This window comes from Gobius niger (assembly GCF_951799975.1).
Source record: "Gobius niger genome assembly, chromosome: 12".
NCBI classification, from domain to species: domain Eukaryota; kingdom Metazoa; phylum Chordata; class Actinopteri; order Gobiiformes; family Gobiidae; genus Gobius; species Gobius niger.
This window is the reverse complement of record NC_136863.1, coordinates 24,254,124-24,270,200: the sequence shown is the minus strand read 5'-3', so window position 1 is coordinate 24,270,200 and position 16,077 is coordinate 24,254,124. Positions and strand designations below refer to the sequence as shown.

At 41.5% G+C, this 16,077-nt stretch overlaps 3 protein-coding genes across 4 annotated transcripts in view; all 3 read right to left on the bottom strand.

Annotated features, from left to right (window-relative positions):
• Positions 1–16,077, bottom strand: part of LOC306971420 (troponin I, fast skeletal muscle-like) — a 164,658-nt gene that overhangs the window by 4,077 nt on the left and 144,504 nt on the right. Inside the window, exon 1 of one of the 2 annotated variants that reach the window (XM_079567693.1) lies at positions 1,423–1,494. The exons of the other annotated variant lie outside the window; for it this stretch is intronic. The gene's annotated coding sequence lies outside the window, so the exon portion shown is untranslated. Of the gene's footprint in view, positions 1–1,422; positions 1,495–16,077 lie in introns of those variants that run through there. 2 annotated transcript variants of the gene reach the window in all.
• Positions 1,739–4,529, bottom strand: LOC306971419 (troponin I, fast skeletal muscle-like). Its single transcript, XM_079567692.1, has 7 exons — positions 4,437–4,529; positions 3,100–3,131; positions 2,982–3,021; positions 2,774–2,902; positions 2,611–2,700; positions 2,330–2,506; positions 1,739–2,030 (listed from the first exon to the last, which is right to left on the bottom strand). The coding sequence occupies exons 1-7, from the start codon at positions 4,440–4,442 to the stop codon at positions 1,956–1,958; spliced, it is 549 nt and encodes a 182-aa protein (XP_079423818.1). The 5' UTR covers positions 4,443–4,529; the 3' UTR covers positions 1,739–1,955.
• LOC306971252 (troponin I, fast skeletal muscle-like) lies at positions 6,061–11,270 on the bottom strand. Its single transcript, XM_079567473.1, has 7 exons — positions 11,202–11,270; positions 10,231–10,263; positions 9,945–9,981; positions 8,778–8,897; positions 8,566–8,655; positions 6,522–6,698; positions 6,061–6,244 (listed from the first exon to the last, which is right to left on the bottom strand). The coding sequence occupies exons 2-7, from the start codon at positions 10,236–10,238 to the stop codon at positions 6,170–6,172; spliced, it is 507 nt and encodes a 168-aa protein (XP_079423599.1). The 5' UTR covers positions 10,239–10,263; positions 11,202–11,270; the 3' UTR covers positions 6,061–6,169.

Here is a 16,077-nt window from a genome sequence, read left to right as displayed (position 1 = left end):
ATGGACGTACACTTGACCAATGGGCCAACGGGATCCAGAAATACCACAACAACAGCAACAAGCTCATAAATTCAGAGAGCGTTTTTCCCACCCACTGTTTTGAGCCGGGACAAATGAATGGCCAGTACAATGTTATAGGAGGGGAGTGAGGCGTGGGGCTGGATGTGTAAGGGGGGAGTGGCTGAGACACAGGGATACTGTATGGAGGCGAACCAACCATTATCAGCTATCATCACTCAGAGAAAGGCATTACTATTTCAAACAATGAGTAGCTTTACTGTTTGTCACACAGACATTATTCTGAGTTTCTTTTGTCTAAAGCAAAGATGTTCTCAACTGTGAAAGAACTCCACATCGAACTTACGAAAACGTACGAAAACTTACGAAAGAGCAGCACAGATGCTCAAACTTAAAGGCCCAAAACCTGGAGAAAAACACATGTGCATCTAGATATAAAGCATTTGTATCAATTTCATGAGCTTGCAGGCTAGTTTTCTAGCATTTTTGTTGAAGTGACCCTGCAAGTTGTGAAATGTGCCTCTAGACCCGCCTCTGTGAAGGAATGAGTTCAGGCCACAGCTAATATTTTAATTCAGTCGCTTCCTCTTTCATTGTTTGTAATGGAAAAAAAACAGGTATAGGGCCTTTAAGGCTTTTACCTGACATGGAGACCAAAATGCTTGATCCTTTGAAAATTTTGAAACTGATTATTTGATTAATTTTGAAATAAACTAATCAAAGATTACTTTTAGTTATCCCAACAACACTGGCCATGAGGTGTCAAAATACAGTCAAATGTTCTTTTATGATATTGTAATCAGTGTAAAATTTTAGGAATAAAATTGAGCTTCATCTTACTTAGTATCCAGTTATGCCACAATAAGATCGAAAGAATTAGAGGGGGGCCCGACCAATTTAGATTTTTGGGGCCGATACCGATACGATAGGGGTCGGTATATTTTAATTTTGATGTCATTTTTGTTTTGTTTTTTAATTGCCTATAGTTAAACATTTATCATTATAGTAAAGGTTTCAATATGTATAGATCAGAAGTCGACCAGTTTGGGTTTTTCTCAGGCCAATGCCGACATGCACCGCTGATATTAACCAAATCTTTAAAAACGTGTCATCTATAATCCTGTTTATGATGCTTCTAAACGTACCAGAGTTGAACTGTGCCAGCAGGGGGCGCTGTATGAGGAACATAGGTCCGATTTATTCAAGACATTTGATTCCAAAACGATAAATCTCTATCTCTTACGGTTCTGAAAATAAACGAAAAAGTCTGCAACATAAAAAATAACAAATAGCTGTAGCAAGTTGTGATTGAGGGGGCTCTGAAAACTGAAAACTTGCATGAGTCCAAAACATGAACAGAACAGAGGAATGAGAACATATTGTGTGTAAGAAGTTTCCACTCACCATCTGAAACCACTGCCGCACTGTCCAGTTTGCAGTCCCTGTCTTGAGTCCAGAGCAATCCAGAGGAGCGTACAATGCTTCTCTACTGCCATCTGGTGATTCTTCACTTCACTTTTTGCTTCATCTCATTCAAGTGGACGTGAACAAATTATAACTTCTCCCAATTTTTTAAAAGTAAAAATATTGTTTATTTTTGTCCATTTAAATAACAATAGGTTACAGTTTTTGTATGTCATAATGTTTTGGCATGTTAAGGCACATTGAGTTGCCTTGTGTACGAAATGCACAGTATAAACATGCCTTGCCTTGCCTGAAGACTAGTGTAACATCTATTTCAATAGATTGCCAACATGAATTTTACCAAGTAATGTATCTTTTTACATCTATACATTCAAAATGACTGCATCAGGTGAGTTGAGTTTCACCCCAGAACATTTAATGATTTGTTTTTGTCATAATATCCGAGGGGGGGGAGAGAAAAAGCGCTTTGGATGTACAGCAGTGTGAGGCCAAACGCGACAATGAGAAAGTCCTTAGCTAGTCTCGAACATCTTCTTCCTGTCGGCTTTGTCCTCAATGTTTTTACGCCAGTCGCCCGCATCAGCGCTCTGAAAGATAGACCCAAATAAAGTTATTGTATTCTACCTGGATATGTTTTACTATTTGGCCGTATTCTTTCATTCGGTTGAAGTTACATTGCAAAAAAATGCTCGATCAGTTGCGTTCACATGACATCATAAATCGAAAATGCTCACAGTTTTACATTGAAATTCAAATTATCTCTGTAAATATTAAGCTTATCTTCATGTAACTAGACTCTACAAGAAGCAAACAATGGACACTTGTATCGCAAAACAACCCCATGCCTCCCACAATGATTATCCACGATCAACTCTTTTGTCCTCACCTCCTCCTCTTTCTTCTCCTTTTTGACCTGCTTCAGGTTGGACCTCAGATCCATGGTGACTTTGTGTTTTCCTCCGAGCAGAGCCTGCAGCATGGCGTCGGCAGACATACGCACTTTCTTCAGAGCGGGCTTCTTCACTCCGCCCAACTCGGTCACCTTCAGCTTCAGCTCCTCGATCTTAAGGCACGTGAACAAACAGCATTACCAATTTGACCGCCCTTCAGCCGTTTGCAAACACTCGAGAGCTCATGGACGTAGTTAGACAAGTGAAAGTGGCTCACCTCTTTGTCCGACTTTGCCACTTTGGCCTCAGCGTCGTATCTATCGTCATCGATCTTGTCCAGAGCCTGGTGCAGCTTCTTGCAGAACTCCTGTTTGATCAAAAATCAACTTTCAACCCAAGTTTCACCTTCTCCACTGCGAAATCATGACAACACGATTTACCATGAGTGCAGCCTGGTCTAAGCTCATGTCGGGCGCGGGGCAGTGCTCAGCCATGTAAGCCTCCTTGGCAATTTCGTTCTCCTTGGCCTCCTCCGCCAGCCAGTTAGCGGCGATCTGAAGCATCACACTCTGCGGAGAAACCACGCAGACTTACACAAACGTATTCAGAGCGATATGTGAGGATAGGAGCAGCGCAAAGTTCACTTACCTTCAGGTGATGCCTGCGGCTCGAGGTCATTTTCTTTCCCCTTTAATCAAAGCATGAAGTATTATTACAACAGTTACAAACCATACTCACGAAATACTGCTCAACCACATGGACTTACTCAGACATCTTGACTTCCCTTTGGTTCTGGCTCTGCAACAGATGAACCAACGCATGAAACAATGGACCCTTGCATTACGTTGGACTTGTGCTCCTATATCCTATTTAACTGACACGCCGGGGCTATTTGCAGAAACATTTCCAGCTAATAAATTGGACACCTCAGGCGACAAGGCCGGTGTTAATTCTGGCTTTGGGTCAAAAGGTTAACAGCGACATTTATGATTTGAAGTTTTATGTTGAACAGCTGACCTGACAAGCAGCCATTTGAAAACAGGACGTACAGTTGCACTGTACGTGTCATGTCTGGGCAACATCTCACCCAATAAACAGATGTTTTTTTTACGGGGGAAATTATAACTAGCATCTTTACTGTTCACCAGCTCGTTTCCATGGCGATGCTGCTGTTTTGCAAGCCGGACAATAGGTTTGATCAATGATACGATATGATGTCTAACTGAGCATTGGGAGCATGTTTGATCACCGGCAGGTTTACTGTATGCAATATTACAACAGTCCTGATGCAGCAGCGTACAAGCTGTAATGTTCCGCAGGGTGGTTTTTCGGAAAACATATGCTTGAAAACTTCCCCGTTTAATGTTACAGACACATGTCGGGGGGCGTCACAATCTGACCTTTTTGGCAACATGATATTGACTAGTACTTTTGCAACTACTTTTACTACTCCAGTATTGCCACTTATGAACAAAACAATTCCGTTTGCAAGGAAGCAATCACGCAGGCATGCAAAATACGCAGATAGATTAATTCTGTCTTTGGGGATTATCATTTCAAACTGACAAGCAATTGTTTGAAGTTTTCCAATTAAAATGTCAGTAATTAGAAGTATTAAGCTACGAGTAGACGCAAAATCATTAATGCTTCACTCGGGATTTTTCCAATGATAAAAAACATATTAAGTAGGCTAGTAAGTCGTTGAAAATACTATTCCAATTTGGATTAAGATCAACAACAGTAAAACCTTCCCATCTCTGCATGTCTGCATCTACTGCAATTGTATAAATATATGCAATTTCTCCATCTGTGAGATCAATAAAGTATCATCTTATCTTATCTTATCTTACTCCATTGTTGAGCACCCCTTCCCCCAAACCCCCATTGATTATTAAACACAAGGCTCAACACATACACAGAGTACGGCGGCTCCTCACCTACAGAGAAGATGGCAAGGCGGCGGTGGGACGAGTCAAAGACTAAAAGTTGGACATCTCTTGGGGGTATATATGCGCTTCCACCGGTTTCTGCAGCCCCCTCTTTAAGGCCATGAGGGAACTTTGAGCCAACCAACCGACAAGGCCAAACGAGCTCCTGAAATACCTTCATCTTTTGACCGTCGGGGTTGTAAATCCTGCATCAGTGTCTTGTTCTCATTCAGCCTATGACAGTGAGCAGTCCCTGGGTGTGCCCTGTGGAGCGAGCGCGTCTAAAGAAAAAAACAAACAGATAAGTCGATTGGTAATGTCAAAGTGCTAAAATAAAGTGGCCCGATGCGATGTCGTCTCACCTGATGACACTTTCTTCTCAATGACCCCAAAAAAGTTTTACCAGAGTTACAGAAAGTGGGGCACTGCTTTGACAGTAGCTGCACAGTCGATTTTTCAGTATCAGTTTAGCAACATTAGCCTTATTGGTCAGTGATTTTTGGGCATTAAAAATAGGCTATAATGTCAAAAGTGAGAATGAGAATACAATAGAGGATATAAAAAAATATTCTGTCACTTATACGGTAACGCTGTGATTTGAAACAGGGCAATGCTTTTGAGTGTTGGCCAACGTTTACAGAGTAAAATGAAAGGGTTACTCGGTTAAGATGCAGTTAAGATTCTAAACATGTTGTGGGCCAACACTTGCGGTCATTTGAAACCACTTAACCCAAATCTATAGGAGTGCTACAGCAAGTCCTCTACTGACCCCTAATGGTTCACTGACAAATGGGCATATTGTAACGGCTTTAAACTTTGTGTTACGACTGCACAACTGCACAGCAGGGAGAAAATGTACCGGTGTATATTTTCGTGTGTAATTTTGCATTTTTTTCTCCCCCAAATTAATTCAAGTCTACCAAATTTATGGTTAACGTTCATGGTACGTTTAAAGGTGCACTATGCAACTTTTTATGTACAAAAATAAGTTGATATTAGTGCACATTTGACCTGTCGGTGACCCAGGTGGTTTGCATAGCACCTTTATTTACCATCCCGGGGGCCTGTAGGACACTCCAGGATCAATTGTTTTTTAGGTTTCTGGAAGGTTTTTACGGCTGATTGAACTATCTCCATGGTTACGCACACATTCCAGTCAGAAAACCTACAAGAAACCTGAAAGAAAATTGATCCTCAAGCACCATAAGGGCCACTATTATGGAAAGTAACTTTTTTAATGTATAAAAAGTTGCATAGTGCACCTTTAAAAATGTTTAAAAAAAGTTTCATAGTGCATCTTTGAAAAAAAAAAAAAAAAATCAAAGTTGCATAGTGCAACTTTAAAAAAAAAAAAAAAACTACATTCACTTTTCACATCTTCCTGAGCAATGTTTGGATATTCTGCCCATCTCTACCTGACATTGACAGCACTACAAAAGGCACAACACAACAGGTTTAAAACTACGTATAACCAAAACTCTACCAGAAACCAAAAATGGTAAAAGTCAAATTTTGTGTTGAGAACGGGGTTAAAGTATGCTATGATGTGTCATGCACCTTTAGTAGTGTTGTGAGTCTCTGAGATGAAGACAAAATATCTCCAGGCAGTTGATTACGAAACAAAGAGGTTTATTACAAAAACTACGAGAGCAGGAAGTGGTCAAAAGTGAACATTCGCACAATGGATAAAGCGGTGATGCACGGCGACATAATAAACGCACTGCAGGCCAGGGATATTATGAAAAATAGGAGGTATTTTATCACTCAACTCGCGAGCCAAGGCGATGTACACTAACAGGTGGAGATGGGAGTCACAGATTTAATGAAACACATGATCTGAAATCAATGAAAAACATTCCATAAATTCCACAAAAAAGTGCCCGAAGCCCAGAGCGAACAAGAGCCAGTTTAGGAGGTCTCGAACATCTTCTTCCTGTCAGCCTTATCTTCAATGTTCTTACGCCAGTCGCCCACGTCGTCTTTCTGCACCAAACAGAACACACAAGCCCGCTTAGGAACTGGCACCATTGAACTGGCACTTGTTTATTGTACTATAGGGCTTCACTTATCGAAGCACACGCATCATTCATCAGAAGAAACTAATGTATGTAAATTGCACAATCGATTTAACAGAAATGTACAGGGTCACAGATATTCTTCCAAGACTTTGCAGCCCTAATCGAAATACCTCCAGCTATCGCAATACTCAACATTGTTCCCATAGAAACCAGTGTAAGTCCACATTGTAACAGTAACTCACCTCCTCCTCTTTCTTCTCCTTCTTGACCTGCTTCAGGTTGGCCCTCAGGTCCATGTTGACTGTGTGTTTGGAGCCCAGCAGAGCTTTGAGCATGGCGTCAGCGGACATACGCACTTTCTTCAGGGCGGGCTTCTTCACACCAGCCAGGTCCACCACCTTCAGTTTCAGGTCCTCAATCTGAGCAATACCAGAAATGTTTGTTTGGTGAATGATTGCAATATTATATAAATCAATTATGTGTCCCACAGCAATGGAATTCTACTGAATACTTTAATGACAGATGCCGTGTGTAGTACTGTATCATGCACACTAATTTGCCATTGAGGGTTATTGCCTAGTTTTAGTCCTAGTATCTGGCAACTCAAAGAAGGGATCTACAGGACTTCTGATTGGACGATGGGATGTGGGTTGGCTCAAAGAAAAAATCAAGTCAAATGATTTTGTAGAAGTGAATATGACCACATTAAAACTGTTACACTACACATATGAATGTTTAGTTTAGTTTAGTTAATGTCAGTAGCGCTAGTTTCACAGTTAGACCATTATTTACATTAGCCTAACAATAATTCTGATCTGAAACAAACCATCACACCCTAAAATGTATACTAAACACTAAAGACAATTTCACAATTTAACTGAAGGTTGTCTAAACTTTTTTTCATTGAGGGCTGCATATTGAAGTGTATGCGGGGTGGAGGGCCACATGATCGGCGGACAGTGCAGTGATTCCATCAATTCGGTGCATTTAGCTAAGGTCTAAACCATGCCCCCACTCCTTTATTTACACTTTGAACCCTAATGCCAGCTCTGCGTTGAAGTGGTTAGTTTTTGAGTTTATAATTGTGGTAAAAATGTAAAAAGTGCCATCTCTGGCAATATGTGTTAATTCAGCAAGATAGAAGGTATCTGAGGGCCACATGTGGACCCCGGGCCCCCTAATTTAACTGGACTGGTTATTAAGGATTTTTAAGTTTCAAGAGAAAAGTTTCAAATCTACAGACAGCGTCAGACGGTCTGGAAGCAGATTCCATAGTTTAGTTATTTTAAATGAAAAGGCTGTGCAAAGGCAGAGGATCTTTTAGGGATGGCACAGTTTCTGTGAGCAGTGGAGTTAGACCTAATACGTCTGACAACTTATACTTTTTTTCTTTTTAAATGATCATACAGAACATACAGTCTAAAATAATACAGTACAAACCTGTGGGAACCATATATTATTTTATCTTAGTAACCTGTTGCTTGATCGGGGGTTAGGGCTAGGTTTAGGGTTATGATGTTGTGTTTCACTCCTTCAGATCTTAGTTTGAAGTATCACACTGGCATATAGGCATAAGATGGTGCAGATGGTAGAGCGGGTCGTCTCGTGATCGGAAGGTCGGGGGTTCGAATCCCACCTCCTGAAAGTGCACACTGTCGTCGTGGGCAAGACACTTCACCCACATTGCCCCCAGTGTCTGCGTGCATTGGTGTATGAATGAGAGTATGAATGGGTGACTGGATCCTTGCTGTAAAGCGCTTAGAGTGCCTGATGTAGGTGGAAAAACGCTATATAAGTTGAGAACATTTAAGCTCTCCTGTCACGCTTTGAGATTTGGATATGCATAATTGGAGAAAATATTCGGAACCCTAGGCTGGCAGAATAATGGCTTGCGCTTTACAAGCCTGTGTTAACTAGTTTCTCAATGTGCTACACTGTAGTCATTATTCATTCACGCCATGCTCATTGGTGGTAAACTACTTTTGTAGCCACAGCTGCCCCTTGGGGTAGACTAACGGAAGCGAGGCAACCAGTCTGTGCCATCAGCTCCCCCGACCACCACCAGCCACTCACTCACTACATTAATTCTGGCCTGTTGTACATGTTTTTAGTGGCAGGGGAAACTGGAGTATTCAGATGAATACTCCAGTTTCCCCAGATGAAACCTACGCAGACAGTCCACACAGAAAGGCCTCATCCAGGTAGGATCACAGTTTAAGGTCTTGAAAAGAACTAACCTACAGTAATCACTTAAACACGCACAGCTAAGATAAATCAAGTGCGTACCTCTTTGTCTGCCTTCTGTACTTTGGACTCCATGTCGTACCTCTCCTCATCAATCTGGTCGATGAGGGCGTGCAATTTCTTGCAGGCTTCCTAAGACCAAACACATAAAACTTATTATTGAGATTAAAATTACATTAAATTTGCAAAGCTATTGCTTGGTGTGACAAAAACATGTAGGCTAGCTCAAATATCTCCATAAAGATGTGGCTCACCATAAGGTCTCCGCTCATGTTCGGGTTGGGACACTTCTCAGACATGTAATTTTCTTTAGCAACAACAAGGTCTTTCTTCTCCTGTGCAAGCCAGCCGGCAGCAATCGAAAGCATCAAACTCTGCCAAACGCAAATCACACAACAGGTAAAACACATCAAATGTTCCAATTGTCTATTACAGAACTTTCTAGTCCATTATTGGACACTGTTTAAATGCTCATGAATTGATCTTTCTAGCAGGGCGGCCTGAAAATAGCATGAAGCTTCTGTGTTCAATCACATGACTAAGACAAGAATAATCTAACACTAAACCAGGACTTATTTTAGCACTAAAGTTTAATCCAAGACTTATTTATTTTAGCACTACGGTTCAAACCAGGACTTATTTTAGCACTAAAGTTTAATCCAAGACTTATTTACTTTAGCACTGAAGTTTAAACCAGGACTTATTTACTTTAGCACTGAAGTTTAAACCAGGACTTATTTATTTTAGCACTGAAGTTTAAACCAGGACTTATTTTAGCACTAAGGTTCAAACCAGGACTTAAGTGCGCTTTCTTGCAACCTTCAATTACAGTCTAAAGGTGAAACTCTCCTCATACTGTATACTTCCCAATTCTGGAACTTACTTCCTGAAAATCTTCCCCATGAGGCCACAAATATGGGGGTACACACGTTAGGGCACATTTGAAGACTTTTTAATCTCATAACTCGGCTTGCATTGAGCTAGTAACTACTTTCTTTAAACTCATTTGTTGCCAGAAATGTCAGTTTTTTTTATATGGTGGACAAATACATTAGCTTAACGAAACTAAGAAGACTTTTAACAGCAAAAAAACAACAACAACTATTTATGATAATATCAGTAAAATGAGAACAAAGTGGTTCACAAAAAACACTTTTCCTGGCTTTATTACAAGCTAGAACAGTCACTGGATTTTGTGTGGAGACTTTTAAAGCCAGTAGATGGCGCCTCACGACTACTATAGCAGCTTTGACACATTGTACAGTGAGTAAATTAAGCCTCATTCAGAATTCTCCGCTGACAAAACACTAACATGTCATTCGGTGCATACTCTACATGACACTTTATCTTCAAACCCAGCTATGGAGCAGATTCACCAAACTTAACGGCAAGGGAGTAAACATGAGGCTGTGTCTTCCTACCTTCAGATGATGCCTGCGGCTCGAGTTCATCTTTTTCCTGTCCGCAACAGAGGGGAAAAAAACACTCACTATGCAATATGTGACAGCAACTTGAAATGTACCCATTGTTGATTTGAAAGCTTAGAACCTCCAGTCACTGAGCTTTAACTACTACCTTGACTGGGGACATGTGCTAGGATCGTGGATATGTTAATTTCCAAACTGCTTTTAGTCATAGGCAACATAAACCAATGTTTGATTTGATTAAGTTTTTCCTAAATTTGAACCAAAAAAAAGCAATACTTACTCAGACATGTTTGCGGCTTCTTGTCTTCACAGTCTGTTGAGGAGGAGCAGAGGAAACACTCATTGAGACATGTGAAATCAAGTTTGAGCTTTACTGTATCAAGGCCATGCGATCCCTTCCCCCGCGAATGTAATGCGATCTAATAAAACAGTTGATGAGCGTTTGGGCGATGACAGAGCTAAGTTTGGAGCGGCTGCGGGTCAGATGACTTTCCTGACGCCTCGCGCTAAGCTCCTTTACAGGTGCTCAAAACCAAATATCCTGCAGGGAGTTTCGCGCCGCGATTCCGTTCCCATGGGGGGGAAAGAGCGGGCGTCAACGCCAGCCGCTCCGAATGAGACATAGCCGATTCAGCGAGAGCAGGTGTCTCCAAAAATTAGTCGCAGTCTTGTCTCATGGATGGAGTTCAGAAGTTACTACAAGCGATATACTGGAAACAAATTTAGGCTTTTGTATCATGACAAGCCCAAAAGGCTACTTTCAGTCATACAGTGGCAAACTTGTTATGTCTTTACATTGCAATCACCGTCATCATGGAGATTACGTGGGTATTTCCGTGTCAGAAAGCCAGAATACAGCAAAATCATTCAAAAATAAATAAATCATATAATAGTAGAGATTTTCACTGAGTTGGCCTCAACTCAAAAAACAAAACAAAAACTCAATTACTTATAATTGTCATGCAAATTAGAAAGAAAAAAAATATGTGAAATGAATGTATTAAAATACTTTACTGTCAAAAAAAAGAACACAAATTTAGACACACGGTCAAAGCATAGAAAATGTTGATTCCGTGTTATGCTATTTTCCCACTTCGCAAAACAAGCAACACGACTTCCATAGTACGGATCCAGAGCATCATCACAAAACCCAAACTCGGTCATTATTTCACATCATGGCGCGGTCAGATCACTTTCACTGAGAAATCCAAGGCAGGCACGCAAGACGGCAGGTAAACAACAAACACTCACCTTGGGCGATACAGAAAGATCCGGACAGGAGCAGTAGCAGGGGCAGTGGAAGCCACTGATGGAGGGGTGATTATATATGAGCCCCCAGATATGGATATGGACTCACTCAGTATGGAAATGCACAATCCTCAGACCAATCGGCCGGCCGGCAGCTCCGGATATCGTCTTACAGTGCACAACTTCATCCGGTAAAGCTGGCGGATGCCCAGGGGGGGGCCTGCGATATCGTTTTAGGAGTCTGACTGAGGTCATTGAGATGCTATAAAAGGGAGGATAGAGAGAGAGGAAGAGTATAAAATCCCGTAATGAAGCAGATGAGTCAAGTCTACATCTCACAGGATTTAAGCAGATCGAGACTTTTACCCCCAACTACAAAAACACCGTCAGGTTCTCAACTTTTTAAGAAAACCGGACTCTCCAACTCCAAGACGCATTTGTTTCATCAAGCCACACAAGCGATGCCAAATTTGTAAATCTTCTTCTTAAAAACACTCAATCCTATCATTTTTCAAACAAACATGTAACCAATTACAAATGGCGTTATCTTGCCCGAAAGAGAAAACAAACGTCCCATTATTTCTTGGACTCCAGCTGCTAAACTAAACTCAACTTTTTCTCAAGCCACCGGTGTTGAAAGACCAAACATTCCAATTGACCTTTCATTAGATTTCAACCTCAGTCCATCAAACCATTATGCTAACAGCCACCAATTTACTCCTTCTATGTTTAGCCCTAGCTACGGGATTCCACCAATTAGTCACTGGGTTATTGCGAAGACTTCTTTTCAAATACACTCACCTCGGCCTTCGGTGCGCCTACTCTTTCGCTTCAAAGACCATCAGCAGCGCGGATTTTAGGATCGTATCATCTGTCCCCAAGAAAATCAGGGGCCTCCTTCGCAGCTGCCGGGACGCCAGAGAAGAGGAGAAGGAGGCTCGAAAGTTGACGAAGGTCCTCACTTCAGGATGGCGAAGGACTACGACATTGCGACTTCTCATGGCTTCGTTTCCTGAAAGATAATTGAAAGCAAGATGTTGTTCAAGGTTTGATTTGTTGATTGGATAGCCTAATACTTGGTAAGTACTGAAAGCAAAAAAAAAAAAAAAACAGCCATGTCCACAGTCCACCAGGTCAAGGCGGGAAGCTGAAAAGAGAGAAACCTATCGAGAAGCTTTGATATCACTTTTAACTATTGCCCAAAATAAAAATAAAGTACAGGCTCACACACATATCAGCCATCTATAAATACCACATAATCACCGCAGGCCCTGGTTAGCATTTCATCTTGGACTGCCCCTCCCGAGTCAAGGCTCATACTCCAGAAATCCTTCCAGACCATTCTGTGGCAGTGGGGTCGATCTCATATTAAGGCCTCTCGGCGACATAAATAGATTGGTAAGATTTAGAAGTGGTACATTTTCCACGTGGATAGTGTTGCTCCTTTATAATTTATCCTGCATTTACCTGGCGTCACCTTCGTCTGAGGCACGACAAATGCTATTTATGATATTCTTACCATTTCCTTCGGGATGATGTGAAACGCACTGCTATTCGCTGAGCTTGAGCACTTCAAAGCAGCTGCCTCAGAGTCTTTTTTCCTGGTGCTATTAGAGTAGGGCTTGATGCCTTTAATTTTATACAGGTACCAGTACTTCACACTATTTCTGTTACACTGTCATCATTATTTAAAACAATAAAGTAGAATTAGAAATCCTGCCTTTTTTTTGTATAGTTGGAGTCCCTGAGGAGGTCACGGCTGGGATTTGAAGAATAATCTGCATCAGAGTCCACATGTTTTTCTTACTACGTCACTTGGACACTCCTGTTCATTCACACGTGAAGACTGTACATGACCAGTGGTTCCCAAACTTTTTTGTTTTGCGGACCTTTAGCGGTACTCTGTGTACCCCCTCCCTCAAGATGCGTTGCTATTTAGAAAGTAGTCAAAAGGAAAAATACTCCCAAAACTATACATTTTACTGCATAATACAGCTCTTCCTTACAAAATAATGTTCAGTTTCACTTTCTTATTCAATCTGAAATAGTTCCAAGTACCCTCTGCTAAGTCCTCGAGTACCCCAAGGGGTCCCTGTACCCCTAGTTGGGAAACACTGACATAAACAACAGATCGATTTTCAAACAGACATGTCCAGCAGAGGGAAACACGTTGACCAGCAGGTGGACCTCTTCTAAAGAATAACATTGAAGTCAATTACAAATAAGTTTAACTCTAAGTATTGCAAAACTACACATCACATTATACCTTAATTAATAATTGGAAGGAGACTGAACAGGTTCCCAAAATGAGACTGAAATGACCACAAAATCTGAAAATCATTTGATAAAAGACTTTACCTTATGTTCCCCCTCAATTCCTGTTTGTGATACATTTCTCTAACTTATTTCTATTTCTTACAATACTGATTGCCCCAGCAACAAAGGCCTTGTCATGCAAAAGGCATATGAAGAGTTTTCAGAGTTGAAGACCAGACAACCGAGCACATCTGAAGCGTCACAGAGTGATCACCAAAGGAAGGAGTAATGTTTCACCCTCACTGCCGCAGACTAATAAACCATGTGCTTATATATGAAGTGCCAGACTCCTCGCTGGTTATTTACGTTAACCCGTTGGACCTGGAGCATTAGCGAGTCTTTAACAGTCGGATGGAGGCGCAGGAGTGGGGTGCTGACAGGACCGGGTGAGCCACGGTCAGAAGGATTTTGAGGCATGCTGGGTATTCCGCCGCCTGAAGGGAGATGCTACAGCGCGAGTGTGTATTCTGTCAGAGAGATGGGCAGGTGTCCTCTCCCAAGATTACTGCCTTAACTCGATCTGAAGGAATGCTCCATACGGCAGGTCTGATCCTCCAATGTAAGTGAAGCCTGCTGCAGTATGTCACATCATTCACAACTATATGTGTATGTTTACATGGCCTCTGCCTCTGAATCCCAGTGTTGGTTTAATGCACATCTATCCACCACCTGCTGCTCGTGTCTGAGGGATGGACAGACACTACTTAAGGGATGTACACTTTTTGTTTCATCGTGGGCTGCATATTGAAGTTTTCACTGCGTGGAGGGTCATAGACCGGGGTGAATGCATCCAACACATTCACAGGTTTTCGAGCAACCACACCTTTATTTAGGGTGGGAACCTTCATGTAGAATAGTAAAAAGTACAATCTCCGGCAATATGTGCAAGGAGGCCTGATGGTCACCAAAAGTTAGTCTGAGGGCCGCATTAAGGCTGAACAAGTTTATTCCAACATTCCAAAAGTCAGAATGGAAATGTAACAACCGCTAAATTTTAGACAATATACCACAAACAGCAACATGGCCTTTTTAAAATGGGTTTATAGGCTTAAAGATTCAGGTTGAGTTCTTCTATCCATCTTGTAATATTCATACAGTATTAATATTCCGCAATGTGTATTTTAATCACCATCTAGTGGCCATAGAAAAAACTGCAATATAAAGTGTTGATTACTGGAATGGTAAGTCTGGTGGTAACTCTTTCTTTGACTGGATAATTGACTCAGACCCAAAGCAAAAAATGTGATCTTAAAATAATTATCATGTGACTGTAATAATAATAATAAATCAATATTACAGTTGTTATCGGTAAACTCGATATTTGATATGAACAGGATCCGTGGAAACATATTTTGTTTATATATAATACATTAAAAAAAGGGGGGGGGGGGGAATCCTACAAAATGTTACTTTTTATTTGAGAGCACTATTTGTTGACAAGTGTAAGCAAATAAATAAAAGTCTTAAAAAAACAAAACATAAATATATAGTGTGTGGAGAGGACTGGCATAACCAGACTTAAATAGCCCAGATGTTGTGAAGGAACTGTAAACCTGATATAGCTCATCCACATTGCCCCGCAGTGGGAGCTCTCAAGAGGGTCACAGCAGGTCTGCCTGGGCTCACCTCAGCTTCACCCCTCTTCTTCTTTCCTCAAACTTTCTTCAGACAAACTACAACACAAAACCCATTCATTAGAATTAGAAATCTGAACACAAAGAAATGACCTTATGAAACAAAAACAGAAATAGTACGCTGTGGAATCCCAGATCGGAACGTGCGGCTTTAACCATGCGATGTGTGATTCAGTTTAAAGGCGCCAAAGGTTGTGGCATTTCTCTCTTTACACTTCGTTTGAACAGGGAAGATGTTAAACAGTCTGAGTCAGAAACATGAGCTGGTTCTTTGTGTGGTTCTTTTCCATCAAGAAAGGTTTGCCAATTTGATCCTAGCTCCGGCTGGTGCGTAGTGTCGTCATGTCCTTGAGCAAGACACCTCACCCACTTTGCCTCCAGTGACTGTCAGCAGTGGTGAATGAGAGGGTGTTTATGAGTGCGAACGGGGGTCAAAGGATGCAAACTCCATCATTGTCGTTCTGAATATACCCTGACAAACGCTTTTGCCTAACAGAGCAGCACTAACGCGTTCCCTTTTCTCCCCAGTTCATTTGGCTGTTACTGTCCATAAAACAATGTCATAGATGTTTATTTCTGATGTGCTCCTGTTACTGGCCACCAATTCAGTGGTTGTTTTCCCCGCCTTTTGTCCCATGTGGATATGCAGTTATGCGCGTCTCCACTCTGTAGATGGCCCTCCTGTTCCGCACTCGGGTCTAAATCTGTCTTTAGTGAAGGAGCAGCTGTTTTTTCCGAGGCTATGATTCCGCCGCCAGCAGCGCTCAAATAGAATCCACATCGAGTTGAAGAAATCAGATCCCACATGCGCCAGTCCAGACATCGCGAAGCCGGCGGGTTTTGGTGTAAAGTCGGATCTAATTGGAAATGCTTGGGGCTGTAACCGGGAAAATTACAACAAATGAGACCAACTGATGTCCAATTCTTCA

Bases quoted from the DNA above. Each gene is read 5' to 3' on its own strand.
- LOC306971419 (XM_079567692.1), bottom strand. The intron at 2,903-2,981 runs GTAAGTGAACTT...GTTTCTCCGCAG, and splicing joins GCCGCAGGCATCACCTGAAG to AGTGTGATGCTTCAGATCGC. The intron at 2,701-2,773 runs GTAAATCGTGTT...TTGATCAAACAG, and splicing joins TAGACCAGGCTGCACTCATG to GAGTTCTGCAAGAAGCTGCA.
- LOC306971252 (XM_079567473.1), bottom strand. The intron at 8,898-9,944 runs GTAGGAAGACAC...TGCGTTTGGCAG, and splicing joins GCCGCAGGCATCATCTGAAG to AGTTTGATGCTTTCGATTGC. The intron at 8,656-8,777 runs GTGAGCCACATC...GTTTGGTCTTAG, and splicing joins ACATGAGCGGAGACCTTATG to GAAGCCTGCAAGAAATTGCA.